General features: G+C 45.2%; 1 protein-coding gene across 5 annotated transcripts in view; it reads left to right on the top strand.

Moving 5' to 3' along the window:
- ptpn13 (protein tyrosine phosphatase non-receptor type 13) overlaps positions 1–27,093 on the top strand; it is a 60,403-nt gene that overhangs the window by 19,185 nt on the left and 14,125 nt on the right. Inside the window, exons 8-26 of one of the 5 annotated variants that reach the window (XM_079756206.1) lie at positions 7,164–7,256; positions 9,541–9,640; positions 14,385–14,607; positions 15,018–15,092; positions 16,111–16,282; positions 16,708–16,858; positions 17,152–17,290; positions 18,108–18,260; positions 18,678–18,860; positions 19,207–19,369; positions 19,823–20,321; positions 21,615–21,721; positions 22,278–22,337; positions 22,758–22,847; positions 22,986–23,093; positions 23,480–23,611; positions 24,321–24,748; positions 25,603–25,740; positions 26,689–26,782. In XM_079756206.1, coding sequence (XP_079612332.1) covers positions 7,164–7,256; positions 9,541–9,640; positions 14,385–14,607; positions 15,018–15,092; positions 16,111–16,282; positions 16,708–16,858; positions 17,152–17,290; positions 18,108–18,260; positions 18,678–18,860; positions 19,207–19,369; positions 19,823–20,321; positions 21,615–21,721; positions 22,278–22,337; positions 22,758–22,847; positions 22,986–23,093; positions 23,480–23,611; positions 24,321–24,748; positions 25,603–25,740; positions 26,689–26,782 — 3,108 coding nt within the window. Of the gene's footprint in view, positions 1–7,163; positions 7,257–9,540; positions 9,641–14,384; positions 14,608–15,017; positions 15,093–16,110; positions 16,283–16,707; positions 16,859–17,151; positions 17,291–18,107; positions 18,261–18,677; positions 18,861–19,206; positions 19,370–19,822; positions 20,322–21,614; positions 21,722–22,277; positions 22,338–22,757; positions 22,848–22,985; positions 23,094–23,479; positions 23,612–24,320; positions 24,833–25,602; positions 25,741–26,688; positions 26,783–27,093 lie in introns of all 5 variants that reach the window. The other 4 variants (XM_079756205.1, XM_079756204.1, XM_079756208.1 and 1 more) reach the window with 4 other exon arrangements.

Below are 27,093 nucleotides of genomic sequence, written 5' to 3'. Positions count from 1 at the left end.
CAAGCCAAAAGGTACTGTGTTCGATCCCTAAGGTCCTTGAGCAAGACGTCTGGCCACTCCCTGCTCCCTAAGCAAACTGTGACTAAATTCACCATCAACAAATACATCGTACACAGATCAACCCTGCAATGTTACTACACGGGGGGGGGGCGGGGGACCCAACCCAACCCAACCGGAACCCAGGTTATTGTTCTGCTCTCCTCTTCAGGGAGATGGCGTTGGGGGAGGGTGACGTAGGCAGTCAGACACCGGGGCCGCTTATAGCCCGCGTGTCCACCGTTTAACTACCATGTGGGATGGAAGCTGGGCTCTGGCCTGAGTGAAGTACCACTGGGCTGCTGGTGTTTAGACAGAACCAATGAGTCACAGGCACAGAGCTCCCTCTAAATGGTCTGATTCTAATTACAGGCCATCTTAATTCTAGCTTGCTGCTAACTGTCACACGTACTGTATTGCCTGGAATCTCAGTCTCTCTTTCGCTCGCTGTCTCTCCGTCTGTGTGTGTGTGTGTGTGTGTTGCTCTCGCTGTCTCTCTCTCGCTCTATCTCTGCATTGCTCTCTCTCTCTCTCTCTCTCTCTGTCTGTGTCTGTGTGTGTGTGTGTGTTCCTCTCTTTCACTCTCTCTCGCGTGCAGACAAATGTATAAGTCAGTGACCCACATTTTTTTAGCCCTCCCTGTACTTAACCATTTGTTCAGAAAACAGGTTAGCAGTGGGCCTAGTTAGGGCGCTGATGCGCTGCAACAAAACAGTCTCCACCGCCGCCAGACGGCTCTTAGTCCACCGCCAGACAGTGTTTACATCTTTTTACATTTCTGTTTACGCGCGGGCGCGCATGTCCACCATCTCCCTGGGTGACGGGGCATATGAAGCCGAGCTCAAGCTGTGGATAGCCCCTCCAACCTTGCTTAGACTTTTCCACGTTGTCTTCGCTCCCTGTTCTACGGCGGCCCTCCTCGTGCCGTCTGGGGGTCTATTTATAAGTTTTAATTGAGTCTCAATCGCAGGCATTATTTAATGCACGCACACACATGCACGCACGCACGCGAGCACAGCCTTTTACCCTATAGCAATTATAACTGGGGCCGCTTGCTTCATTCCTTTGATGTGAATTAGGGATTTTAAAGAGCACCTCTAAGTGAGCGCTCCCTCCCTGCACTGCTCTGTAAAGCTATTTTATGCGGGAATGTTCACTTTTCAGCAGAGTTTGTGTGTGTGTCAGGGCTTGTCTTCCCTAATGATAGCTGACTTGATTACATTTTTGAGGGCATGGGTGATTCGATCGGTATTATGAATGATTAATAAAATAACGAAGGACTGGAAGGTCGGCCTTCTATTATATCAGTGGGCTGAGTATGATCCCCCCCGAAACCCAAATATTGTTCTCCCTCCCGTCTCCCAGAATTCCTTGCTTCAGTATGAATGAGGCCTAATGGAGCGCACAGGACTTACCAGGCCTCCTCTGTGTTTTGCTTGGCTCGGTGCTTCCTCCCTTTTCCTTTTTTACCCCTCTCTTCCTTCTCTTCTCCTTACCCTTTCCTGTTCTTCTATTTCTCGTGTGTGTGTGTGTGTGTGTGTGTGTGTGTGTGTGTGTGTGTGAGCGCAGGAAAACGATGGCACAGCAGTGGTCAATGCGCTCAGGTTTCACCCGGTTACAGTTTGCCCTCGGTTCCTTTCCCCCCTCGCTGCTGTGTTTTTGTCTGTGTGTGTGTGTGTGTGTGTGTGTGTGTGTGTGCACATGCATGTTTAAAAATTAACCCACCCCACCTATTACCACCACACCCACCCACCCACACTGCCTACACCTCTCCTCCCTCCCCCACCAGACTGTGCCAAGGTGCTGCTGCTAGTCAGCCGGCGTGGAAGGTTTCCCGACGCAGGCTGTAATTAGAGTCATGTGTAGCGGATGAGGGAATTCCAAACGTTATTGCGCTTTCCGGGGGCTTGGCGAACGGGTCTCGTGGCCCCCAGGCCCGAGCTGGGGCAGGCTGGGGAAACTCTGCCTGTGTGTGGGCCTACCGGGGCTGGGACTGGGAGTAGCCTGGGAGTAGCATTGTGCTGAGTAGCATAAGGCTGGGAGTAGCATGGGGGTAGGGCTGTGCTGGGTGCAGCACGGGGATGGGTGTAGCTTACCTTGGGGAAGCATTGTGCTGGGTGTAGCATAAGGGTGGGTGTAGCTTACCTTGGGGAAGCATTGTGCTGGGTGTAGCATAAGGGTGGGTGTAGCTTACCTTGGGGAAGCATTGTGCTGGGTGTAGCATAAGGGTGGGTGTAGCTTACCTTGGGGAAGCATTGTGCTGGGTGTAGCATAAGGGTGGGTGTAGCTTACCTTGGGGAAGCTTTGTGCTAGGTGTAGCATAAGGGTGGGTGTAGCTTACCTTGGGGAAGCATTGTGCTGGGTGTAGCATAAGGGTGGGTGTAGCTTACCTTGGGGAAGCATTGTGCTGGGTGTAGCATAAGGGTGGGTGTAGCTTACCTTGGGGAAGCATTGTGCTGGGTGTAGCATAAGGGTGGGTGTAGCTTACCTTGGGGAAGCTTTGTGCTAGGTGTAGCATAAGGGTGGGTGTAGCTTACCTTGGGGAAGCTTTGTGCTAGGTGTAGCATAAGTTAGGGCTGGGCGATGAATCGAATTTTGATTGCGATTCTGATTTTAAGCGTCAAAGGATCACAAAATTAACATAATCAAGTTTTTCTATAAAAAAAAATATATATATATATGACTTATAGAAAGGGCAGAACAGCTGGATACATATCTTTGTTATTTTAGATTGGAACATTTTCTTTTTGACCATTTTGTGTATTTTTATAAGGCAAAATTTCAAAGTTCTCAATTACAAATTTTTTTTTGGGAGAGACATGCTGAATAAATACAACATGTTTTCAAACTCAAAAATAATTGTTTGAATAATCGTGATTTCAATATTGACCAAAATATTTGTGATTATGATTTTCCCCATAATCGAGCAGCACTAGCATAAGGGTGGGAGTAGCATGGGGGTAGGGTTGTGCTGGGTGTAGCATGGGATTGGTGGAGGTAGCACGATGGGACTAGGTAATGCATTGATCTTGGTACAGCATGGAATTGTGGGTAGGGTGTTGTTGTAGCATTGGGATGGGTGTAGTGTGGGGATAGCATTGGACAGGATGTGTCATGTTTTTGGGGTTAGCATGAAACTGGGTAAAGGGTGACTGGGTTACTGGTTGTGGCATGAGGTTGTGAGTAGCATTGACTTTTGGGTGGTGTGGGTATAGCATTGGACTGGGTGTATCACGGTGTTGGGGTTGGCATTGAGCGGGGTGCTGCATTGGGGGGGGGGTCTGATGGGGAAGTGGGCTTCATACAGCAAGCCAACGGTTTCATAATGACTAAGTTGTTTGTTCTCTCTAACGAAGAAAAAAACAATGTCAAACTCGAAACCTAAACTCCTCCCTTCCTGCTAAGCTGTTTGTTACATAAATGCATGAATTATCTTGCAGGACGTGAGATGGTCGACGTGAACTTCAGCGATTTCAGCTGCAGCATTACTGCATAGGTTCTAAACCGCATGGTCTACACACAGGGCGGCGGGCTGTAGAAGAATCGGAGACTCTCTCTCTATACTGCTGGGTTTTCTGCTGAATCAAGGAAACGCAGGGTTTGCAGTAGGCTATCATTATCCATTTCAGCTCTTTCTTTTTTTTCCCTCTTCTCCTTGAGACCACCAGACTGTAAATAACCTCAGTGTCTGAGTTCGCGTTGCTTTGAGTGGGAGCAATTAAAGACCATGAAGGCTGTGGAGGAGGGAAAAAGAGAAAAACAGAGCAGAGGCACTCTGAGAAAATAATAAGCAGGAAAGGGAAATGGACTGAGAGAAAAAACTTTTCAAAATAACTTTTTTTTTTTGTCTTTGTCTTGTTTAATATGTATGTGTTTTATGTATACCTTGCCTTGTCTCTTAAAGATTACATGGGAATATCACTTGAGGCTAGTAGAAAAGGTGTAAGAGGAGAGACTGTCCGCTGATTTTGCCCCCTTAATTGCGGCCCTCTCTGGCCTTTTCCCGTCCATGGACAATAATTCAACTATGATTACGAGAAAATGAGCTTTCCCATTACATTTTTGGGATCTTGCATCAGAAATAGGGTCCTGGCCTATCATAAACAAGTATTGTTCATCCATTTCCCATTTGAACACATTCAACTTTGGAGTATGAATATGTTGAATTATGAATTCTAGATTTAATGCAACTTTTTAAAGTTTTTTTATTGAATGTGGGATCTTCCATGAGCACTCTAGTTGTGTGGCATAGCCTCTTGTCTTACAAGCCAACACAATGCTACAAAGCTTATGTAATTATTTCCAATTAACTGGATGCTTGTGTTACACTTTAGACCTCAGACTCTCTGCCCCCCCCCCCCAGAATATTCAGCTGAATTTCTCCTCATTACAACCTATAAGCTTTAGTCAGGTTAACAGTCCCCAAAGTTATCCATTAAGACAGCGGTTCATCCATTACCTAGAATAACTTAATGCTGAACGCTGTTCGTCAGAGGGTTGAAGAGAACTTCAGAGGCCAGCAGTTTGACTGCCTTGTAGCCTCTCTGGAAATATGTCACTCAGGGACTTTGTAGCTTTACAGCAATGCTAGCTTCACGCAGAGGACATTGGGCCTGCGGTTAAAGGCACCGCCTAATATGTAACATTTTATCATCAAAATATCTACAAAGGACTGGACTAGCGATGTAGCTTACTATGATGTACTATTTTAACAAGTGGCCCATGAAAACCACCAAGCTAAATGTAGTGTCTCCCAAACATAATGCGCTTGGGCGGGTTATTTTTCATTTTATCATCCATCCGAGAGAACGATGCCATCCGCGGTCGATAGTGTCTCCCATACATTTACCAATTTTTTTGAGATGTGGAAAAGCTTTTTTCGTTGTAGAACTGCGTGCCACATATTGATTCGCTCCAACTCTCTCTATCTCACACCAACACACTGATAACGGTCCGTCTGGGAATAAACTCTCCTCTCCGAGCACCCTCTGAATCAAGACATGATCCTGTTTGGCGTTTCCCAGCAGAGAAAACAGCTGGCTGAATTAATTAATAGAATCAATCCAGAGTTCAAGCATCAGTTTGAGGGATGCCAGAAATACCAAAAACCTCTAATCGAATACACAGCCTAAATCTCAACGAGACTCTTGTACTCATTGATAGTTTGATCAACTCAGGAAATGTACATGTATGGAGAGTCTGTTTAATCTGTATTAAATACACATACATGTTCCTGACAGAAACACCAGAGCTTAAATGTCAATACAGTTCTTAACCTGCTTATACTGGTGTACAGTTAGCAGGATACACTTCTTAACAGAAACAACATTTTGAAATGTTGGACGCCTCCAGTTAAATTGCATTGCAGTTAGGCTTTGGTTGGGTACTTTGTCATTTTAGAAGAATTTGACCCAACTATTTCTCTAGTTCTACTGCCCGACCGTCTTCTGGGCAGGTATACGTAGACACACAGGGCTCCTAGCTCCAGCGCTCAAGTCCCTGCGCCACTTTGCTGTTATTTATAGCAGATTATCTGTAAAAAAATAAAGAGACACTAGAGAGACTTGCAACAGGCTCATAACGTTTTTTTGTATGATTGTTTTGACCAGGGATAACGCTGGGCTACCCCATGATTGAATAACTCAAATAAGGTTATCTACAGCTGAGTAGAGTTAACATTATTTCCCTTGCGGTAATTTCCTTTGAAATTACATTACGTGAATAATTTGACTAGATGTAAAGTGAATATAACTTAGATACCTATACTCGTCCCTGAACAAGACCCTATCTGACTCACATCAGAAAGTCTTTAACTGGCAATGGTGGTGAAGATCACTACTGTCATATTCCCATGTTATCAAACTATTTATTTTGTTATTGTTTTGATTGAGAGACCCCTAGTGGCTGAAATGACAATACACCTTTAAAAAAACTATAAAAGGCTCTATCATTGTTACAGCTTTTATATATGTGTATACTTAAATAGTGGTCGGAGGCAAGAAACATTTCTTGTGGTGGTATTATTAAACTGTTGAAGCCAACAATGGCTAGGACGGGTGACTTAAACTGCAGGCTATAAAGCTTCACTAGCAGTCTCCCCCAACCTCAGCCACTAAACCCCTTTTAAATGTTTGAGCATGTTTTAGTCCTTGTATGTGTTGTGTGAACCCATTTGTTGTGCATGTATGTGTGTTTTTGAATGTGTTTGAAACATCCCCTTTAACATATTATTCATTGTAACAACTGACACTAATACCAATTGGATGACGGCAGACCAGTTCCATCATTTTTCCTGAAATAGCTGCTCAATCACTTCAGCTGTTTACATGAAGAGAGACGCATCTAGGGTTTGAACTAGTTTGCCAAAAGAGTGTGAGTGTATAAACCACTGAGGAATGCCATTTATCTAAACTATTTTGTGGTACCAGATACTCAGGAACAGGACTTTCAAGTTCTGGAAGAGAGCAAACAAGGAAACTGGAAGCATTTTAAACGCATGACTATTTTTACAACATCATGCCCGACCTGATCTGCTCGAAGAGATATTGTCCCCAGGTAAGAGATTGGAGTAAGGTCAAATCAATCTATTCAAATAATTACATGGATCTTTCCATGGCTTATCTGACATGCTAGTGGGTTACAGCTGGTTAAAGGAAAGTTTCAGACTTGGCCACGTCCTGGTTAATTTATTGCACAGGTGTTTTTAAAGACCGCTTTCGCTAGATGGCTTTTCTGTCCTAATGCCTACACTTAAAAATCTGAACTCTGTGCGAACTGAAGTCGTAGAAATAGACGTCTGCAGTGAATGTCTTTCCGGTCACTCCTTTCTTTCTGCGATTCTTTCTTTTGGGGAAAGAGAATTGGTCAGGTATGATTTAAGGAAAATGTCTGCACCAAAAATAGTGTAGTACTATTTCCATTTCAATAGTATCAGAAATCAAACCGTGCACGATTAAACCTGAATGCATGAGAGTTTCCCTCCTCCCCCCCTCTACCACTGTACGTTTTTGGATGACCCCAACTACTCACCCATGAACAACAGTAACGACTGTAAAAACTAACAGTGCATTCCATTCTCCCTGTCTGTCTGTCCGTCTCCCCCTCCCCCTCCCCCTCCTCCTCCCCAGACCCGCTCCACACCCACCAGCGTTACCACAGCGACTACAGCTCATCCAGCGAGAGCCCCTCCGTCACCTCCTCCGACCCCGAGTACAGACAAGGTACTGATGATGATGATGATCATCATAATCAGCGTCTCCATTGTTGTGGCTCCCATCTGATTGGGGCCTCATGAAGCACCAATGCATGGCTCCGTTGGTGCTTGAGAACACAGCCACCCCTTGTGGTTCTGTCTGCCCTCGTAGGTCTCTGATTGAAGAGATTGCAAAGTGGACGTTTTGTCGATTGTTATGATGTGTACAGTGGGAGGATATGCATCATGCCCTGCCCAATGGAGGACAAGGTCGGTCCGTATCGGCTAACCATCTATAGATAACTACCCTCTGGAGCTGAGCTTCAGTTTGTTTTTATGACTTTTAATGAATTATGCATTATTACTATAATGGCTGACGTTGTTGCGATAGATTTATACCTGTATGTCTGTCTGAAGGAATGTACACGCCACCATTAACGCAGTATTTTTGACAGAGAGCATGGCATTGTAGGTTGGGTGAATCCCGGTTGCATGTTTTTCAAGTAACTTTAATTTGAGTACAGCGTCTTTTGTGCGCTACCTTACATAATTTGTGTTTCATATCACCAGCCTCAATCCGTTTCCCAGTATTGCGCTGAAGAATTAAATGAATTATGTCGATCGAAAGATTCTTTCCAGGAAATTGCAGCATCCTTGCCATTTTGATATTGTCATAACAGAAGGTTAAACCAACACTTGGCTACAGAACTTGGAAGACTGTCTTCTGGGGCTTTATTGTTGGTACTGTAGTATCAGGTTCATGAGGAATGATATGAAATTGGCGTGGCTGACTCATTCCCTTGCTAGCTGTATGGAGAGGAGCAGCAGGGTCATAGCTTGGATAACCATGTGTCACTTTTGTTTTTGCCAAGAACTGTTACCAAGTACAAACGCTACAAAAAAAAGTTTTCTTTGAAGGAGCAGGGTTTTTTTTCTACGTTCTACAGCAGTGACTATAAAATGGATTTATGGCACTATGAAAAAGTAAACTTGAAGAGCAAAGCTCCTCAGACTGCAAGTGCTAATAGTTTGCTTAGAAGAAGAAAAAAGAAAAAATCCAGACTTATCATATCACTAAAAGCATGTTTTGTCTTGACGGAAAGTGGGCAGCTTTGAAAACAATATGTGTGAGAGAGGATTTTCTAAGCTTGAGTTTTTAATTTGTTTAAGTTATGTTAATGCTCTGCTATTGCACAATACTGCTTGGACCAGATCTCACATAAATATTGGAAATCACCCCATGGCAACCGTCCGAAGTATTTGTAACGATTAACGATTTTGCACGTCCAACACATTGCTCAAAAGCCGGTGTTTATTGGCCTTATAATCGCTATCTTAGCTTAAGTTTACCACATGACTAATAAATCCCTGGAATACTGTAAATTAAAGCAAACGTAAATGTCGTGAGAAAGGTAGCATTACATTCTTCCATGTATAATACATTTGTGGACCACAAGCCCCGTCATGCCCTAGATACAGCAGCTTCTGTTATTTGTTGTGTTGGTGATAAGTCTGGCTGATGGGAGTGGCCAAGGGCACATTATTTAATTCCTGACTCAAGCGGCCCATTGTCAGACCCACTCATTTGAGCGCTTCCTTCTCACACGTGTTCTCACACGTGCAGGTCGTCTTGAAAACGTGTGCGGGTGGACGTGTTTTGGTTTCCAGGCATCTTCTGAGTCCCTCGCTTGACAATATGTTAACTGCTGCACTGTCCTGTGTAGTCATTTAGTGTGATATCTCAACATATGACCTTGTCCCTGCAATAATCACTATAGGTTAATAATAATAATAAATTGTATTGACACAGCAGAAACATTGTTTACAAAGTGATTCTCCATTACTGATGTACATTTTGACATGTGTCTGATCACTATGTGCGAATCAAGTTTGTTATCAGAGGGTGCATATAGTTTTATGCGTCTGATCGTTATATGTATGCGGTGATATGTGGTGTGTTTGGCATCAATATGGCCTGTACATCCTGATCTCGCCTCCTTTTTGGAAGCATAGGAGCATTGCAATGTGAGCGATTAGTGTCGGGAGTTATTTCTTATTAGCCTAGGTAACGATACATTGACATTCATTTAGGACTCTTTACAGTACTACTTAAAGTCCTCACTAAATGAGTTCCACCAGCAAAACATCCCATGATGCATTGTGATGTTCAAGCTCATATGTACGTATGAAGTTGATTAGCCGAATGCGTATGTTGTTGTGTGTCTGTGATCATTCTATGTAAACATGGATGTGGTTGTGGTGTGTGTGTGTGTGTGTGCACGGATGACATCATGCCATATTTCCTCCCTCAGTTAAGAAGCCGGAGGAGGGCGTGAGGCGGTACAGCTCCCAGGCGGCCCTTGCCGACCACGACGCTCTGTCCCTGGCCAGCCACAACGCATACAGGCACAGGTAACACACACACACACACACACACACACACACACACACACACACACACACACACACACACACACACACACACACACATATAAACCAACACGCACACACAGATATCAAAAAGCACACAGACCCCAACGGGCACACAAAGACACCAACACTCACAGGAAGATACCAACAGACAACAAAGGCCCCGACATGCACACGCACATTCAACACTGCACACACGCGCACCCACATGCGGATAGACCCCGACACACACGTGAACACCACCGAACACGGGCACCTAGATGCGCATAAACACAACACAAAATCACACACATGCATAGACACCGACCCGCACAAGTGCATACACCACTGCACACGCACACCAACATTCACATAGACACCAAAACATAAACACATACACACAAACACGTGCATAGAAACCAATACACAAACACACACACACACAAACGCATAGACACCAATACACACACATAGATTACTTTTCACAAACACACACACACACATAAAACAGTCAGACATACACACGCGCCCACATCCACCAACTGCACACAGGTGTATCGACCACAACACACACATGCATAGACGCCAATACCCGCACAAACATACACACACCAACACATGCACCCACATAAAGACAGCCACACACACATACTTCCACACATTCAGACAGCCACACACAGACATACACACACATGCATTCAAAAAGCATATGCACACTAGAGATGGTCGATATGGCCTAAAATCCATATTGCGATATACATTGCAGCCTCTTGCAATAACGATATATATCACGATATAAAATCATAAAATAACCATTTCAGAACAGGTTACATAGACCCTAAGGAAAGCCAAACTGCTAAATGTATTTAAAAAAAAGAGAAATATAGTATGTCATTTCGAGAACATTTATTGTGAAACACTGTAATCATACAACATAATGTTGCAGATAAATACAATTTGTATTGGGTTTCTTTCCTTTAGTGCAAACCATTCTAAAAGGCACTACACTTAGTTTAAGTCCTTGGTTCTTAAATGCCACCCAAGATGCAGAGAACCGGAAAAACGGGTGTCTTTCTAGATAAGGAACAGACACTGTACTGACAATTGGGGATGGGCATGATTAATTGATGATCGATCATTGGTTGTTAAGATTTTTGTCGATTACGTGATATTTTTAACCATCAAAAGGAGGTTGACCCAGCCGGAGAGGTGGTCTCGGAGACGTTGCTCAACATGGAGCAAAGAGGAGACGGAACGTCTTTTGGATATTCGGGTCCGATATCCAAAAGACATTCCGTCTCCTCTTTGCTCCATGTTGAGCCACCACCCGACGGTCCGACAAAAGCAAGTAAAAAGTATGCTGGAAAACATAACTTAAAAATGCCGATGCATTTAACACATTCCGAGTCAGGATGAGGGAGAAGGAGTTGGACCAGTCCGCAGATCAATGTATATCATGCTGGATATCCATGATTGTTTACTTTCACCGGTGCTTCCCCCCCCCCTTTTTCTTTAACGCTTTAAGACGCCCCAGACCTTTTTGTCCAATGATTTAACGTTCTTTGCACACATGCAGGTTTGTTGACGAATTCTGGCACTGTTGCGAAAATCGCAATGTGAAAAGGAATTGCACCAAACCAAAAATGAAACGTTGTATTTTGCGTCATCAACATGCATTATCGCGATAGAGCAATAGAATTAAAATCTCTATCGTAGGCCATTTTTTATCGTTTATATCGTATATTGTTTATATCGCGCATTACTAATGCACACGCATAGACACAAATACAACACACACACAAAACCACCACTGTACACTGCTGTAACATACACAGTGTTCATTACTTCCAGACTTGAATGCAGAATAGTACATAAGGCCTAACCCAGCCATAACTTATTGATGTATCGTGTATGTTAGGCTTTTCTGCTTATTCCAGAACAGAGATTCGATTTTTGAGTGAATGTTATGTTGTAAACATAAAACGTACTTGCTCTGTGCTACATAGTTCACATGTGTTCTTTGTATCAGAAGGGTTTGTTGGAACGGGTCTATTGACTGTTTTGGTGAATGTGAGTTTCACTGAGAGGCTGATATAAACCATGAACCATGATTTATTGAGGTCAGAGCTTCTTGGGATATTGCGCACTAACTTTCAAACCGCTTCTAACATCCAAAAGTCCTAAAACGATAACTACATGGGTCAAACCAGGTAGAAAGTCTGTGAGAAAGTAAAGAGTGGATTATTTGGTATTGTATAGCAGTAACTATATAATACAGCACATTCCTACAACAATGTAAAGAAGTTATTGGAATTTCTCAGGCTACTGGAGTTAAACTGTGAAAGAAATAGCCAGCATATCATTCTTATCGTGAGACAATGTTTTACAGTCTGATATCGTAGTGTGTGTGATTCCTCTCCGATAAGAGTGAAACTGAGTTAATTCTGGTGTCAGTATGGGCGTGTTATAAAATGCTGGTGATTTGCTTGTTGTTGTTTTTGTGTAAAAAAAAAAAAAAGAAGGTCGGAAACAATAGCTCCATTTATCCTTTGGCCTCTGTTCTCACGCCTGGTATGTAAAGATTGGATTAGATTGGATTATTTCAGTGGGGGGGGGGTTTGTGTGTGTGTGCGTGTGTGTGAGAGAGAATAACGTCTTAATTAAAACCTTCATACTTCAGATTCATATTTCCTTTTGTGGAAGACGAGCACATTCTTGTAAAACTGTTATATTAGTGACTGAACGAATGTGTGCTGGCATGCAATTATCTGTAAGGGAAGTCCATGCATTCTTACCCAATCATGCGTGGCAGACAGCCTAGTCCCATGCATTTCCTGAGCCTGGTCAAACGCCAGTGAAACCAAAATCGTGTTTGTTTTGTTTGAATCTTCTCGGTGTGTCTTCTATGATGTTGAACATAGAAAGCTGTGCCCTTTGATCACTGTTGCTTATCAATAGTATAATTCAGGAAATCCTGTATAAAATCTGATGAGTTTGTCTTAGCCAACCAGTTTGTGAATGTTCTAATCACAACCAAAACTCAATCCTATTCTATTTGTGATATGTCACAACATTTGGACATCCTAAGAGGGTACAGTACCCCCAGGGTGTGTTTGTGGATGTTGAGCTCCGTCTGGGCGTTGATAGATTCGATGTCCGTGTCCGAGAGAGGGTTAAGCGTCTCGGTCACCTATAGTCTTAGCGGCAAGGTGTGTGGCGCGTTTCACATGCAACCTCCCTCATTAGCACGCTTATACAATCCACCTGTACAAGTGCAAAAATAAGTATCACAAAGTTGGCATGGGCCGCAAACATGGGGATAATAACACTCCTTCTTAGAACTCTCAGCCAAAAACCATTTTCTTTTTTTATTCTCATAGTGATCAAAATCGCTCTGAAACAGTGGGTTCACTTACAGTTAAACATTGAGCAAATCCTCAGTTCAGGCAAGCGGTGAACGGGAGACTGTTGAACGAGTTCCACACGTCGAACCAGAAGGGAATTAACTTACAGCCCTATGAAAGTATTTCAAACATTTCCAAAATACTCTGGTTGGTTATTCTTTGTGGTGTGTCTAGCAAAGTGAATATGTGCGTGAGCGTTTCATAGTTGTGGTCATAGTTCCATAGCTCCCCCTGTTGGTAAAATTCAGTCATCAAAAACCTTTGTCCCTGAAATTGTAACATGATGATTAGGACTGTCAAGCTTATTTCTGAAGTGAATTTGGATGAAGGATGGATGGTTGCTTACCTGTGTGTGTGTGTGTGTGTGTGTGTGTGTGTGTGTGTGTGTGTGTGTCTCTCACACACACACTCCCACTCTGACTGTGTGTGTGTGTGTCTCTCACACACACACTCCCACTCTGACTGTGTGTGTGTGTGTGTGTGTGTGTGTGTGTGTGTGTGTGTATATGTATGTGTCTCACAAACACTCCTACTCTGACTCTCACTGTGTGTGTGTGTGTGTCTGTGTGTGTGTGTGTGTGTGTGGGGAGGGGGGGGGTTGGTGGCCGAGCAGGGTGATGACCATGCCCGCCCGGTGAGGTCAGCTAACGTAGAAACCTCACTCAGCAGAGTTGTCTCTCTCTCTAATCTCTGGTGGAGCAGAGCAGCACTGCCCTTCTGTTTACACCCAGAGGGGATATACACTAGTTTACAATACCAATTGGTTTTCAATCCTCTAGAAACCTATGTCTCTGTCTTTGATCCAGGATTCCAATGGCTTTTTTCGCCATGGACAACGTACTGTACACTTCCATTGCCTTATCCATGTGTCTGTCTCATCCGTCTTTGTCCACATACACATGTTAACATCATCAAAGAATAAGTAGTGGAATGGAAAATGGATTAATCATAGGTGGGGCATGCTATGTACCCTGAACAGTACTACTAAACATTACGTAGAGGGGAAGATCATTGCTGTATCGCACGTAACCAGAAGGATCTGATCCGTGCTTCTTTCACAAACGATCAGCCTTTGGTAAGAGTGTTGTTATTTTTTGTATTTACATTTTAGGGAATATAGCAGAACCTTTTATCGAAAGTGACTTTGGTCGGTCATTCACACACCGACAGCGGCGTCAACCACCAGGAGCAGTACGGATTGGGTGTTTTGCTCAGGGACACCTGAATCAAACTTGCAACCTTCTGGTTTCAAGTCAACCCTCTCTACCTCCTGAGCTAAGCCGTCTTGTGATTGGTGCTTTGAAGGATCATACTCAACTACCATCTCCCCCCCCCCTCCCCAGGCTGTACGATGGGCCGGCGTCAGACGAGGGTCTGGCGGGGGCAGAGCTTCTCCTGCGCAGCCAGGAGGAGGAGGTGCAGCGGCTGCAGGCCCACCTGGCCGTCCGGCTGTCCCGGGCCAACCTCTACATGCCTGACGAGATGTCGCCGGCGTCCCGCGCCTCGGTGGCGGACTTCCAGGGGGACGCCTTCTGCACGCCCACGCAGGGCCAGCGCAAGGCCAAGGTGAGGGAGTGTGGGTGTTCAAACGATGCGCGATGTTCTCCAATGGTTTGTACATCGATTTCTGCAGTACTCTCCGGGGCTTTTTTCATCGTTCGGATATTATGTTTAGTATCGGAACTGTTTTTATATTTATTTTATGTACAGTTGCTTCTGGTTGTATCTTGTAACTTTGAACACTTTCTTTTTATGTGGGTGCTTCCCTGGCAATAAACCTTTTCATGTGGAACCACAGTGGCCTTGTGTCTATCAACTGGTAGATCAAGGCCTAAACCCTTCCAGGGTTAGGGGTTGAATTCCCTCCGAAGCCTATGAATGTACGACCCACAGTATCGGTCAGCGCTTTGGAAAAATGGCTATGATTACAAAGCAATGTTCCCAGCGGCTGTCCTGTGTGTCTGTCTGGCCTGCAGTCTTTCTACGGCCCTGAGTTTGTGAAGATGACCAGCGAGCCTTGTGTCTCCTTGACGGTGCCCTCGTCCATCATGGTAACGCTTTAACTTCAATAATAATGCCTTTTTCTTTTCATGGCCCTATTCATGGTCAGGGACAAACTCAAGATGCTTGACATTGCATTCATACAATAGAACAGACGGTCCAAATGCCTATGGATTATCACTTAATCAAAGTAAATGTCAGCTTTATTATCTATTCCAAAATATGTTCAAGAAAAATGGAGGAATCGAAATTGCATTTGTTTCTGTCCAACGGTGCAATAAGTAGAAAGGATAAATGAGGTAAAATTATATCAAATAAGTAATAATTACAATAAATATATTCTAAGAAACAGTAGACATCGAGGACATTGAGTGACCTCGTCACGTTCTCACATTTTGTTTAAGAGAGTTGGGAAACCATCATGACTGAAATGTCAGGGTCTTCTAGCTTTGTTGGGAATTATCATTCCTTAAAGGTCAAAAGCTGTCTGTGTGATCGAATCATCATAACCTTCTCTCCTGGCTTCACTTGGCAGCATTGCCCCCATGTACCGATTCTGCCAGAGAGCATTGGGTGTGAGCGGGCCTGTCATGAATGTAAACAACTGCATTAAAGCGCTTTGTTCTTTTGGATTCATGTGAGTCGGTTAGGGTTATGGTGTTTATGAGCAACATAACAGTTTGGACAACATAACCACACAAGGCCTTTTATCAAATGTATTTTCACAAAGACCAAAGCGCTGTAGCCATTGTTAACATTCCTGAAAGGCGCATTCACTACAAAATGATCTTTCGCAGAAACGGCACGAAATAATATCGGTACATGATGTTTTCCTGAAGCCAGGAAAGAGGGTTGTTTGATCACCACAGACCATTATCCAAATTTTAAGAGGACATTAACCCATTTTGTTCACAAAATCACAGCAGTAGTGAAATGGAAAGTAATGCATCCTATTGAATGACAGGGCTTTGAAGAGGGGCGATGATGATAAAATTGTATTATTAAAAATAGTAAATGTGTTTGCTTGTTTGACTTTGTGTATAAATCCCCCCCCCCCCCCCCCTACAGAAGAGAGGCAAGGGCGAGGAGGTCCAGAGGAAGGTGGGGGTGGTGCTGCTGAACGGGCAGCGTTTGGAGCTGGGCTGCGACCTCAAGGCCGTGTGTAAAGACGTGCTGGACATGGTGGTGGCGCACGTGGGGCTGGTGGAGCACCACCTGTTTGGCCTGGCCTACCTCAAAGGTGTGGGGGCGTAAGGGGGATCATTCTCTTAGCTCACGACCCATAGGGTTTGGGTTCACGATTCCATGTTCTAACGATATTTGGAGTAAAACTTGATTGAATGATTGATTATATTTACTATTAATATTGCCTTCTTTTTTATGGAAACAAAATAAATAAATTATGCCATATGCCATTGGCAAAATGTACAATTTCTTATGAAATTGTAAACATTACAAGAGAAATATGAGAAGAAAATAACTACTAATAAATAACCTTCTTTATTAAATTCAACATTACGCGATGTCTTAAATGTTTGTTTTCCTTGCAACGTTATTGCAGCATTATTGAACATTTAATTGACCGATCATTCCGACCGTTGTCAAGGGCCACACTGCTCCAACCATCCATATCTGACCCTCCTTCTCTACCCCCCTCCTCCCAAGACAACGAGTTCTTCTTCGTGGATCCTGATGCCAAACTGACCAAGGTGGCCCCCGAGGGCTGGAAGGAGGAACCCAAGAAGAAGAAATCTGACGTCCCCTTCAACCTGTTCCTGCGCATCAAGTTCTTTGTGGACGACGTCAGCTTCATACAGTAAGAACTAAAAGTCATCGGTTAGCCTTCAGCAGGAACGTCGACGTCTACAATTCTATTTCAATACCTAATTATGCCAAGAGAGAATCTCAGGAGGCAAACAGCTAGTTGTTGCATATTCAAATGTTGACAGAACAGTGCAAATCTAGAAAGAAAAGTTAATATTTGCACGATGAAATGCAGAGAGCGTGGACCATTCCAATACTAGTAGAAGTAAATAAGGATTATAAGTAGCAATGATGCAGTAGGTTAACGAGTATAATTTAATTACAACATGTTCTCTACACCAACAGGCATGGGATGACGAAACACCAGTACTACCTTCAGCTGCGGAAGGACATCCTGGAGGAGAGGGTGCGCTGCGACACAGAGAACGCCATGCTGCTGGCCTCTCTGGCCCTGCAGGCAGAGTTCAGCGACTACCAGCCCGAGGTACGCCCTCTCCTTACCAAGGCATCACCTCTAGGGGTTAGGGTGTGGACTCCCAGCCCAAAGGTCCTGGGTTCGATCCCTTATGTCCAAAGTCTCACTGTGTGTTTAATGACATGTTTCTAAAAATATAGAAGTTGTGTCAGGAGAAAGGGTTGTTTAATGACTAAATAGGGGCATACACTATTCTTTTAAATAAAACGTTATATTCTTACTGTAATTACATCCCCATACTTCCATGTATTTCTTTTTATTGCATGGAAGGCAAAGCAAGTTTATTTATATGGCCCCATTCCAACATAAAGCTCCTACAGAGTGCTTGGCCCATAATGTAGAATCACATTTAAATGAACTCAATATATTACAATCATTTAAAGGACAAATCTAAAATAAATATATGTGAAGGTAAAATAACCTATGCATACTTTATGAGATAATTAATGTTTGACTGGATGTAGGTTCTCTCCTTGAACAGAGGAATTTCATAAATAAACTAGCGGGCCTGTGTCTACAGTCTAGGACTGAATGCATAAGACTTGTATAACCTTTCACATAAGATATCCCATAGAAAAGGCAATAAACCAAAGCATATTGCACATCGGGGTTAGAGCTCTGTCCTGGCGTGGACAGATGTTGGAGTGCAACAATCCAGTCGATATCAAGTGTTCCCAGAGTACGTCCATTGATAACCATTGGTGGTTGCCACAAAAACAATATTAGTATAGATATGTAAATGTGAGTCGAATGTTTATTATTTCTACGTGACGGTGTCTGTTTATGAGGAGATATTAATGCATGTGGGCGTCTTTGGGTGTCTCAGCTGCATGGGAAGACGTACTTCAGGCTGGAGCACTACCTGCCAGTGTCGGTGCTGGATAAGCTGGAGCAGGCGGCCGTCAAGGAGAAGCTGCCCCGGCTCCACAGCAACTACTACGGGGTCCCTGAGGGCCACGCCGAGCTGGAGTTCCTCAAGGTTGGGCACATCATGCACCAACAAACAACCGCACCATTTAGAAAACATGGTTGGAGTTGGTTTTCAATATTTTAGTTCACTATGTATTTTTAGCATAGAAGAATGAGATCAGATGGTGTTGCATTGGCGGCAGCACAGGCGACGGCCAGCTTGGTGTCTTGCTCAGGGACGCCTCAGAAATCAGGAGGAGCCGGGGAAAGAACCAGCAACCTTCCGGTTGCAAGTCAACCCGCTCTACTTCCTGAGCGAAGCCGACCTTAACGTAGTTTTCTTTGAGGCTTGAAATCGAATTTAAGACGAGACGACACCTAGCCAAGACAGCCTGAGAAAAACACATCACGACGTTGGGGTCCCCTCTCACCCCTCAGCTTTGTGTCACGTCTCATGAAATAACCCAGCAGTGGTTCTGTGCCGCAGGTGAGCCAGCGGCTGACGGAGTACGGGGTGCACTTCCACCGCGTGCTGCCGGAGAAGCGCTCCCAGACGGGCATCATGCTGGGCGTCTACTCCAAGGGGGCGCTCATCTTCGAGGTGCTCAACGCCAACCGCACCCCCGTGCTGAGGTTCCCCTGGAGGGACACCAAGAAGATCTCCTTCACGGTGCGCACGGCGGGATTAACATGGAGATGTGGAGGAAGTCTAGATATAGATGATAATACGTATACAAATATTCAAAAATGTATTTGAAGTTCATTTGCTAAAACAAATTGTATATAGTCATCATAATACATTTTATTAAATAAATATATTTTCGAATTATAATATATAAACATGTATTTTGAAAGTCTACATATAAATGATCCATGATTTAACAAATAAACAACACTATATGATATATTCCGATGTGACTCTGTAATTCTACCAACCACACCACCTCATGAATAAAGGTCCATTTGGGGATTGTGAAGTGCCATCCTCCTCTTCATTTTCCCCTTCATGTCTGCAGAAGAAGAAGATCTGCCTCCAGAACATGTCTGACGGCATCAAGCACCTGTTCCAGACGGACAGCAACAAGACGTGCCAGTACCTGCTGCAGCTGTGCTCAGACCAGCACAAGTTCCACCTGCAGATGAAGGCCCGGCAGAACAACCAGGAGCTGCAGGAACTCGGTATGAGAGAGGGCCATGTGAAGTGGCCATTTTTACCGCTTCGCTTGCACACTCACAGAGCTGGGGAAACTATGAATTAGAAGTTATTAATTGGCAAATGGCCTCAGGATTGACTGATTATGGGAATCAGTCAAACCTAATTCAAGTGCCAGTTAACCCGAAATAGTTTGTAATAGATGTTTATATCCTTATAGCCTGATCATATCTTCTATGACCAAAAAAAGATACCACCATTTACAAAAAAAGTCTGTCTCCACCAACCAGTTTGTACTGGCTCCATTCTTTTCGTTCTTCACCCTACGGAAATAATCTGCTTCCACCGCTTTTTTTTTCTTGTCGGGTTGTTACCCCAAGTACAACGCAACTCGTTATTACATTAATATTACTTGTTATCACTATTCGTAAGACCAAAGGTGCTCCCCTGACTCGGCCCCCCATCCCTCCCGTGTCCAGAGAACAGCCCCCTGGCCAGCATGCAGTACCCCCTGGACCCCCAGGGGGAGCCCCTGGGCCGGGCGGGCGGCCCCGGCAGCCTGACCCCCAGCGGCTCCACGCACTCGGACCCCGAGCTCTTCAAGAGGATCTCCTACTCGGAGGCGGCGCTCCACAAGGCGCTCTCGGGCCAGCTCACCCCCCAGGACGAGCCCCCGCTCTTCCCCGGCTTCCTCCCGGCCTCCTCCTCCTCCTCCTCCTCCTCCTCCGCCATGCACACCAACCCCCGCCTGATGAGCCGCTCCCACCACAACCTGGGCCAGGTGCCCGAGTCGCCGGAGCACCGCGCCGCCGCTGCCCTGGGGCTGGCTGGTGGTGGTGGAGGGGGGATGTTGGGCTCACACGGAGGCCTGGGCCCACCGCTGTACCAGCTGCTGCAGAAGCAGCCCTACCAGCAGCACCAGCGCACCAGCTCAGACACAGACTCCCTGTCCTTCTCCGGGACGCACCCGCAGGACAAGTGAGTGGAGGACACTGTGGATACAGTGGTGTGGTGAACCGTGGTGAACGTGTGGATACACCGGTGTGGTGACCGTGTGGATACACCGGTGTGGTGAACCGTGGTGAACGTGTGGATACACCGGTGTGGTGACCGTGTGGATACAGTGGTGTGGTGAACCGTGGTGAACGTGTGGATACACCGGTGTGGTGACCGTGTGGATACACCGGTGTGGTGAACGTGTGGATACAGTGGTGTGGTGAACCGTGGTGAACGTGTGGATACACCGGTGTGGTGACCGTGTGGATACAGTGGTGTGGTGAACCGTGGTGAACGTGTGGATACACCGGTGTGGTGACCGTGTGGATACACCGGTGTGGTGAACGTGTGGATACAGTGGTGTGGTGAACCGTGGTGAACGTGTGGATACACCGGTGTGGTGAACGTGTGGATACAGTGGTGTGGTGAACCGTGGTGAACGTGTGGATACACCGGTGTGGTGAACGTGTGGATACAGTGGTGTGGTGAACGTGTGGATACACCGGTGTGGTGACCGTGTGGATACAGTGGTGTGGTGAACGTGTGAATACAGTGGTGTGGTGAACGTGTGAATACAGTGGTGTGGTGAACGTGTGGATACAGTGGTGTGGTGACCGTGGTGAACATGGAAAGGATAAAGAGATGAAAAGGAAGACATATTTATTGTTACATTATATTACAATTATTTAATTATATATATATAACTACAGTTAGGGTAAATACTTCATCCTGATTAATCAAAAGCGTTCCAGGGGTCTGCATAATTTCAAATGAAGGCACTCCTCCGCCTTTAACCATTCCCAATCAATGGCCGACAAATCCAACATTAAAACAACTGTCAGATTCAACTGCTGACCAGATATTCCCTTGACAACGCAGACACACCAGAGGCGCCGCATTACAGATTAAAGTTGTTTATATTCTAGGTATTCTACTAGCTAATAAACCATTCAGAGTTTATTCCTTCAATATTTATCCAACGCCTCGAGGCTCCTGCCTTCTAGACTACTTTTAAAGTCATGGCCCCCTTTGGCAGTACACACTACACAACTGGTCTGGATCACCCATGGCCACACATCAACACCCCACTATCCGGTAGACTTGCTAAATCCCGCGGGAACACGTTGACTCAGGTAGACGGGAATGAGGTCCACCTGGCCAGGTTACATCATCCAACGAATAATTAATGAACGGGCCGGCGCTAATGAACCACCACATCCTGACATCCATATAAACCCAGTGACATAACCTCTGACTTCCTCTGACTACCTCCAGAGTGTTTGGCCCCGCCCCCAGCAGCAGCAGCCCTCTCTGGAACGCCGGAAGGTTCCAGAAGGAACCGCCCTCGGCAGAAGACGCCGCGGGCCAGGCTAACGTTGTAGGTAAGGACCTGTTGAGCTCGCCAGGTAGCGTGTGGTGCTAACGATAGGGCTGTATCCACACGGTCCCACCCTGTCTGAGCTAAGGGGCTTCTGCTGTCCTGGGCAGCTGCACTGCTTGGGGCCCTCGGTAAATAATTCAGCTTTTTGTTCCTCCCCAAGTCAACCGACACCAGCTAGCTTGTGTAGTGTGAACACTTTAATGTGGAAGGAGATAATACTGTCGTGGTGGGTAAATTTTGCATCAATTCTGATTTCATTTTTTATTGAACAATTATAAAAAAAATAGATAAAAAAACGATATAATACATTCATTCATTTAAGTAAATATCATATATATTTAAATTGCAGTGATCTTGCCATTCAAGTGAACACGTTATTTCAGAGTTCTTTGGGGGCTATTTTTGACTGAATGATAATGTACAGTTAAAACACAGTATATCACGTTTGCACAATCAGTCCCTATCTTTGCATAATGAGTTGGCTAGACAAGATGAGTAATGGCAGTAGTTAGTCGTGTAAGTAGTCTTGATGAGGTTCCTGTTTGTTTTATCTCCAGGGCTCTGTATGCACGGTTCCTCTGACCAGCCTTCAACCCCAGCCTCTTTAACGCTCAACGGTACGTCTTCAGGCTCCTGTCCTTTCTCCTGAATATCGTCTCTTAATTCTGTAGACGTACCCAGTTCCCAAATCATTTCAATCATGCATGCCATGAATGCCATTTCAAGCATGCCATGAATATACATAAGGACACATTTGAAGAATATTCTTTTTGTCTCAAGGCGAATTGCATTATTTATTCCATGGTGAATATAATGATTGTGTATATGTACAGAAATGTATAACTAAACATTTCTAGGTAATCTTTCACGCTTCGTTTCAACAGTAGTTTGTCCCCCTCTCTGATGTTAGAGAAGCAACTGCTGTTAACCGATTTTAGCAATAAATTCATTGGAGCGCTGCCCTCTCCTAGATCCAATATATATATTAATTACTTCTTGCTTGGTGTTTTATGTCTGTAATATCCTTCTTCACACAGAACCCCTCAAGAAAAAGCTCAGTGCCCTGCCATCGCCCGAGAGAGAGATCAAAACAGTCAACCTGAAGAAAGACGTTAAATACGGCCTGGGTAAATCCTCATGCTTATAGTTTGATCAGAACTCAAGCAGCGTAAAGCCACTCCTGATGTCGTCCACAACACCTCTGGTTGTTGTTGTTGACCTTGTTGTTGTTTAAACATGTGTCTGTTTGTGTGTGTTTTGTGTAGGCTTCCAGATCGCTGGGGGAGAGGACTCTGGACGGATGGACTTGGGGACCATCGTCAGTGCCATCACCCCAGGAGGGCCGGCGGACCTCAACAGCTGCCTCAAACCCAGTACGTCACCCTCAGACTATGATATCATCTGGATTAATTTGGACAATGTTAAGTCATGCAGCAGAGACACTAAAATCTAAAGTGACCTACAAGTGAGGCTTAGTACAATCACAATGGGAGAAGCGCAGAAAGAAGTGTTGCACAACCAAGTGTTAACAGCAGCCGCCTAAATCAGGAACCGAGGTTGTGTTTTTGATGTATTGGTGTGACCTGGTTACATCTCAGAGGAACACAGACGTTGCTCGTCTCAACAGAGCTTATCCTTCGAAATTCAATTTAAGAGATAACTGAAACAAACCGCTCTACTCGCTGCTATTTGTCGCCCCAGCATCAACATAGCAATCATCTTAACTAAAGTGTGTGTGTGTGTGTCCGTGTGTGTCCAGGCGACCGACTACTCTCGGTGAACAACGTGAGCCTGGAGGGCGTTCCGCACGCCGCCGCCGTGGAGGTCCTGCAGAGCGCCCCTGATGACATAACGCTGGTGGTGTCCCAGCCCAAGGAGAGCCTCTACCAAGGTACTGCGGCGTTAGGGGGGGCAGGCGGCTCTGGGTCGGCCTAGCCCAGGTACACAGGTAGAGAGCGTCGCTGTGTCCTGACCCCTTCAGTCCTCGGTTGAATGTCAGAACCCTTTTGGCTTGCTTTTGTTTCCCTTATTTGGAATGATGCCGTAGCTTCCAAACGTGAACCACAGCGATCGTATTACTTCCTTCAAATTCCTGCCGTTTAAAAATAACATTCCTTTTCAATGTGATTCTTAAATTCCAGTACATGCTTTCAAAATAATAATGTAATCACCAAGGTATCATCGTTAAATAGGTCACAATAAAGGTGTGCACACTATACAGCAATGATCCATGGCCTCATCCTTATTCCAAGCTATTCTAATACAGGAGCCTCCGTTCTGTCCCATAAGCCTGTTTTATCAATGTTAGAAACCTTAACCTTTTATAAATGTAACACATGAACCATCTCTCTTATCCTCACCTCGTGTGTTGGAGCAGAATCCATCTCCTACCGGTTACTAGTTTACTTTTTATTCATTTAGTCATTAAATGCTTTTATACAAAACTACTTTCAGTGAATCAGATGCAGTCGTTCAGGTAAGGGTTAGGTAGGGTAGGGGGTTAGATAGGCAGGTTAATGGTCTCTAGCCCCTACACTATCTTGCCCCCCTTTACAATACCATCACTGTTATCTTAATATTTCTATATTCATTTTCTCCAGGAACACCCTTGGCCTATGGTGCATACCAGGCCGTGCCATCGGTCAAAGTTCCTTCCTCCCTCCAGAGGCAGGAACTTGACCTCGACTCTTCCTCTGAGGAACTGGTGGACGCAGAAACCCCCCGGCCCCATCCCCGCTCCCACACCACTGCCCCTGCACACACGCCCACCCCACCTCCGTCCTCCTCCTCCCCTCTCCGCCACAGCACCAGCCTGGGCTCCCAGGACTCCAGGGCCAGCCATTTCCCCGCCACGCCTAACGGAATCCTCCAGAAGCTGGGAAAGCTGGAGGCAGAGGGGAACGTCGCCCTCGACCAATCGAATCCCAACCAGCAGAGCAAAGCAGAAGCCGGTCCCGCGGTCCCGGAGGCACTCCCGCCCGCCCTCCCGCCGAAAACCAGGAAGGCCAAAGTCCCGGAGGCGCTCAAGGTGACGGAACACTCGGACTGGGGGGACTCGGACATGGACGAGGACACCTGCTCTAGTGGTCCCGAGAAACAGGGGCTGGGAAAGGTGTGTTCCCCGCGTGCCTGCTGAGAGTCGTTTGTTTAGAGCTCTCTCGCTTGCCTAGAGACAATGCACCTTGTTTGTCCATTCTGGAACCGAATAGATAAGTGCGCATCGCGCACGGCCACGGCAGGTTGGAGAAACCGTAGGTATCTCCGTCTGAGTGGGAAGGAGCGTTTACGTCACCCTCGGAGTTCTGAACTTACCGAACCGCCTGAATGTCGGACTTGGATCAAGATGGTGTCAAATAAAAGATTTCTTGTATTTTATGTTGTTTACTGTTAATTCGACCGATGGTTCATATTATTTACAATCACCATCGTAGACCAAATAAACCCAAACTGTTTTTTATTTTATTTTGCAGAATAATATATTTTACTCCTTCCGACGGCTCCCACCTGCGTCGGTGCGTGAACGCTTTTTGGTGTTCCCACTCGCCCGATTTCTCCCACATGGCGGGAACACAAATTTGTATCTGTGCATACATACACTATACATACACATGTATAGCGTATTTGCAAGATGACGATAATATTCTACAACTCTTTATCACATGCGTTCAATCATCTCTCCGATGCTTGACCTGACTACCGTGACGTACATGTGCTTGTCATTGCATTTCCGATGCCAATACAAGTGAACCCCCCCCCCCCAAACTGCAGCAGTACAGTACAGTACTGCGTGCTGCATGCTAACCCCCCCCCCTTTCTTCCCACGTCCCTCCCTCTGCATGTCCCGGCCTGTGACGTGGTTTCCCCTGTTCTGTGTGTTCGCAGGACGCGTACGGCAGTGCAGAGCACTTAAGTGGTAAAGGCCCAGGGGTCAGTAGTCTCCTCCCGGGAGATCTATTTGACGTTGAGCTGTCCAAACAGGACAGCGGCCTGGGCATAAGTGTCACGGTACTGTTCGGCAAGGTTTTCACCCTCTTCGTTTTTTCCTCCCACCCCTTCCCTTCCTCTCGCACTGTTTTGACTGTCGTGCGCTGCTGCTGCTGCTGCTGCTGCTGCTGCCGCTGCATGGTGGGCTCTCTATTGGCTCTCTATCGGCTCTCTATTGGCTCTCTATTGGCTCTCTATTGGCTCTCTATCGGCTCTTTATTGGCTCTTTATTGGCTGGTGCACCTGGTGTGAGGCGGGGCTTGGTGTCAGGGTGTGGGGGGCTTTCTGTGTCTGTTTTCTGAATCTTACTCTCTTGTGCATGTTGTTTGTTTTTTTTTGGTGACGGGGGGCGATGGATTTACCGAGAAATAGACAGTTGTTTTTGAAGAGGTGGTCCTCGGGTGTTGAATCGTTGCTGTGTTTAGGACGTACACATGTGGATTTGATTCTATTGACTCGAGCCGAGTTTCTCAAACAAGGGTACTTGTCATTAATACAATTGTAATTTTTAGTGATAATATAGTCATTATAGTAACCATTTCATCCAGCCATTTTTATTTCTTTTTTTAACCTTATGAGCACTAGCTAGAAGATGCATGTGAATAGCTAGGGGAGACAATTTAGAGAAACCAGCCATAGGAAGCTAGATTCTGAAAGTATCCAACTGAATAGAGGAAGTGGAAGACTCATGCACAATGAGTAAAGGGCAAGAGTGCGCACAGGTAGCTGGGTAGTTAGGTAGGTAGGCAGGTAGGTCAGCCATCCGATGATTTTATTCTGGGGCAGTGGATGTATAGGTTGCTGTCGGCATGTAAAGAGAATTTCAGCAAATAGGCCAAAATGCTTGTAAAATAGACTGCCTACTGTCATCGAGTCGCATCACCGTCGTTCAGGTTGCCCCCGCCCCCTCCCCAGCCCAATAAAATACAACCTCATATACTGTGCTCCCTTTGATTGGCCTAAACTCTGTCTGTCTCCTCTTAGGGCGGGGTCAACACGACTGTCCGTCACGGGGGAATCTATATTAAAGCCATCATACCAAATGGAGCCGCGGAGATGGATGGCAGGATACAGAAAGGTATGGAAAAGAGTAGTGTGGTATAAAATCATCAGAATATACTAGAATATGCTGGTTTGATTAAACACATCAAGGTAAAGCATGTGTATATTTACATAATACACAATATATACTGTACGTTTTTGTTTTATGTTCATGTTTTTACAAAGTAAATAAAACAAATAAAGAGCGAGAGAAAAAGTCAATATGATACAATGTCCCTTTTCACTTAAATTTATCTTAATATAAATCCCATATAGCAATCAAATCAGGTTATTGCTTATAAAACGGTGCCGGTGGGTCAATTCCATAAAATGCAGAGGCGGACTATA

Source organism: Pollachius pollachius (assembly GCF_949987615.1).
Source record: "Pollachius pollachius genome assembly, chromosome: 18".
NCBI lineage: Eukaryota > Metazoa > Chordata > Actinopteri > Gadiformes > Gadidae > Pollachius > Pollachius pollachius.
This window is presented reverse-complemented; position numbering and strand designations above follow the sequence as displayed.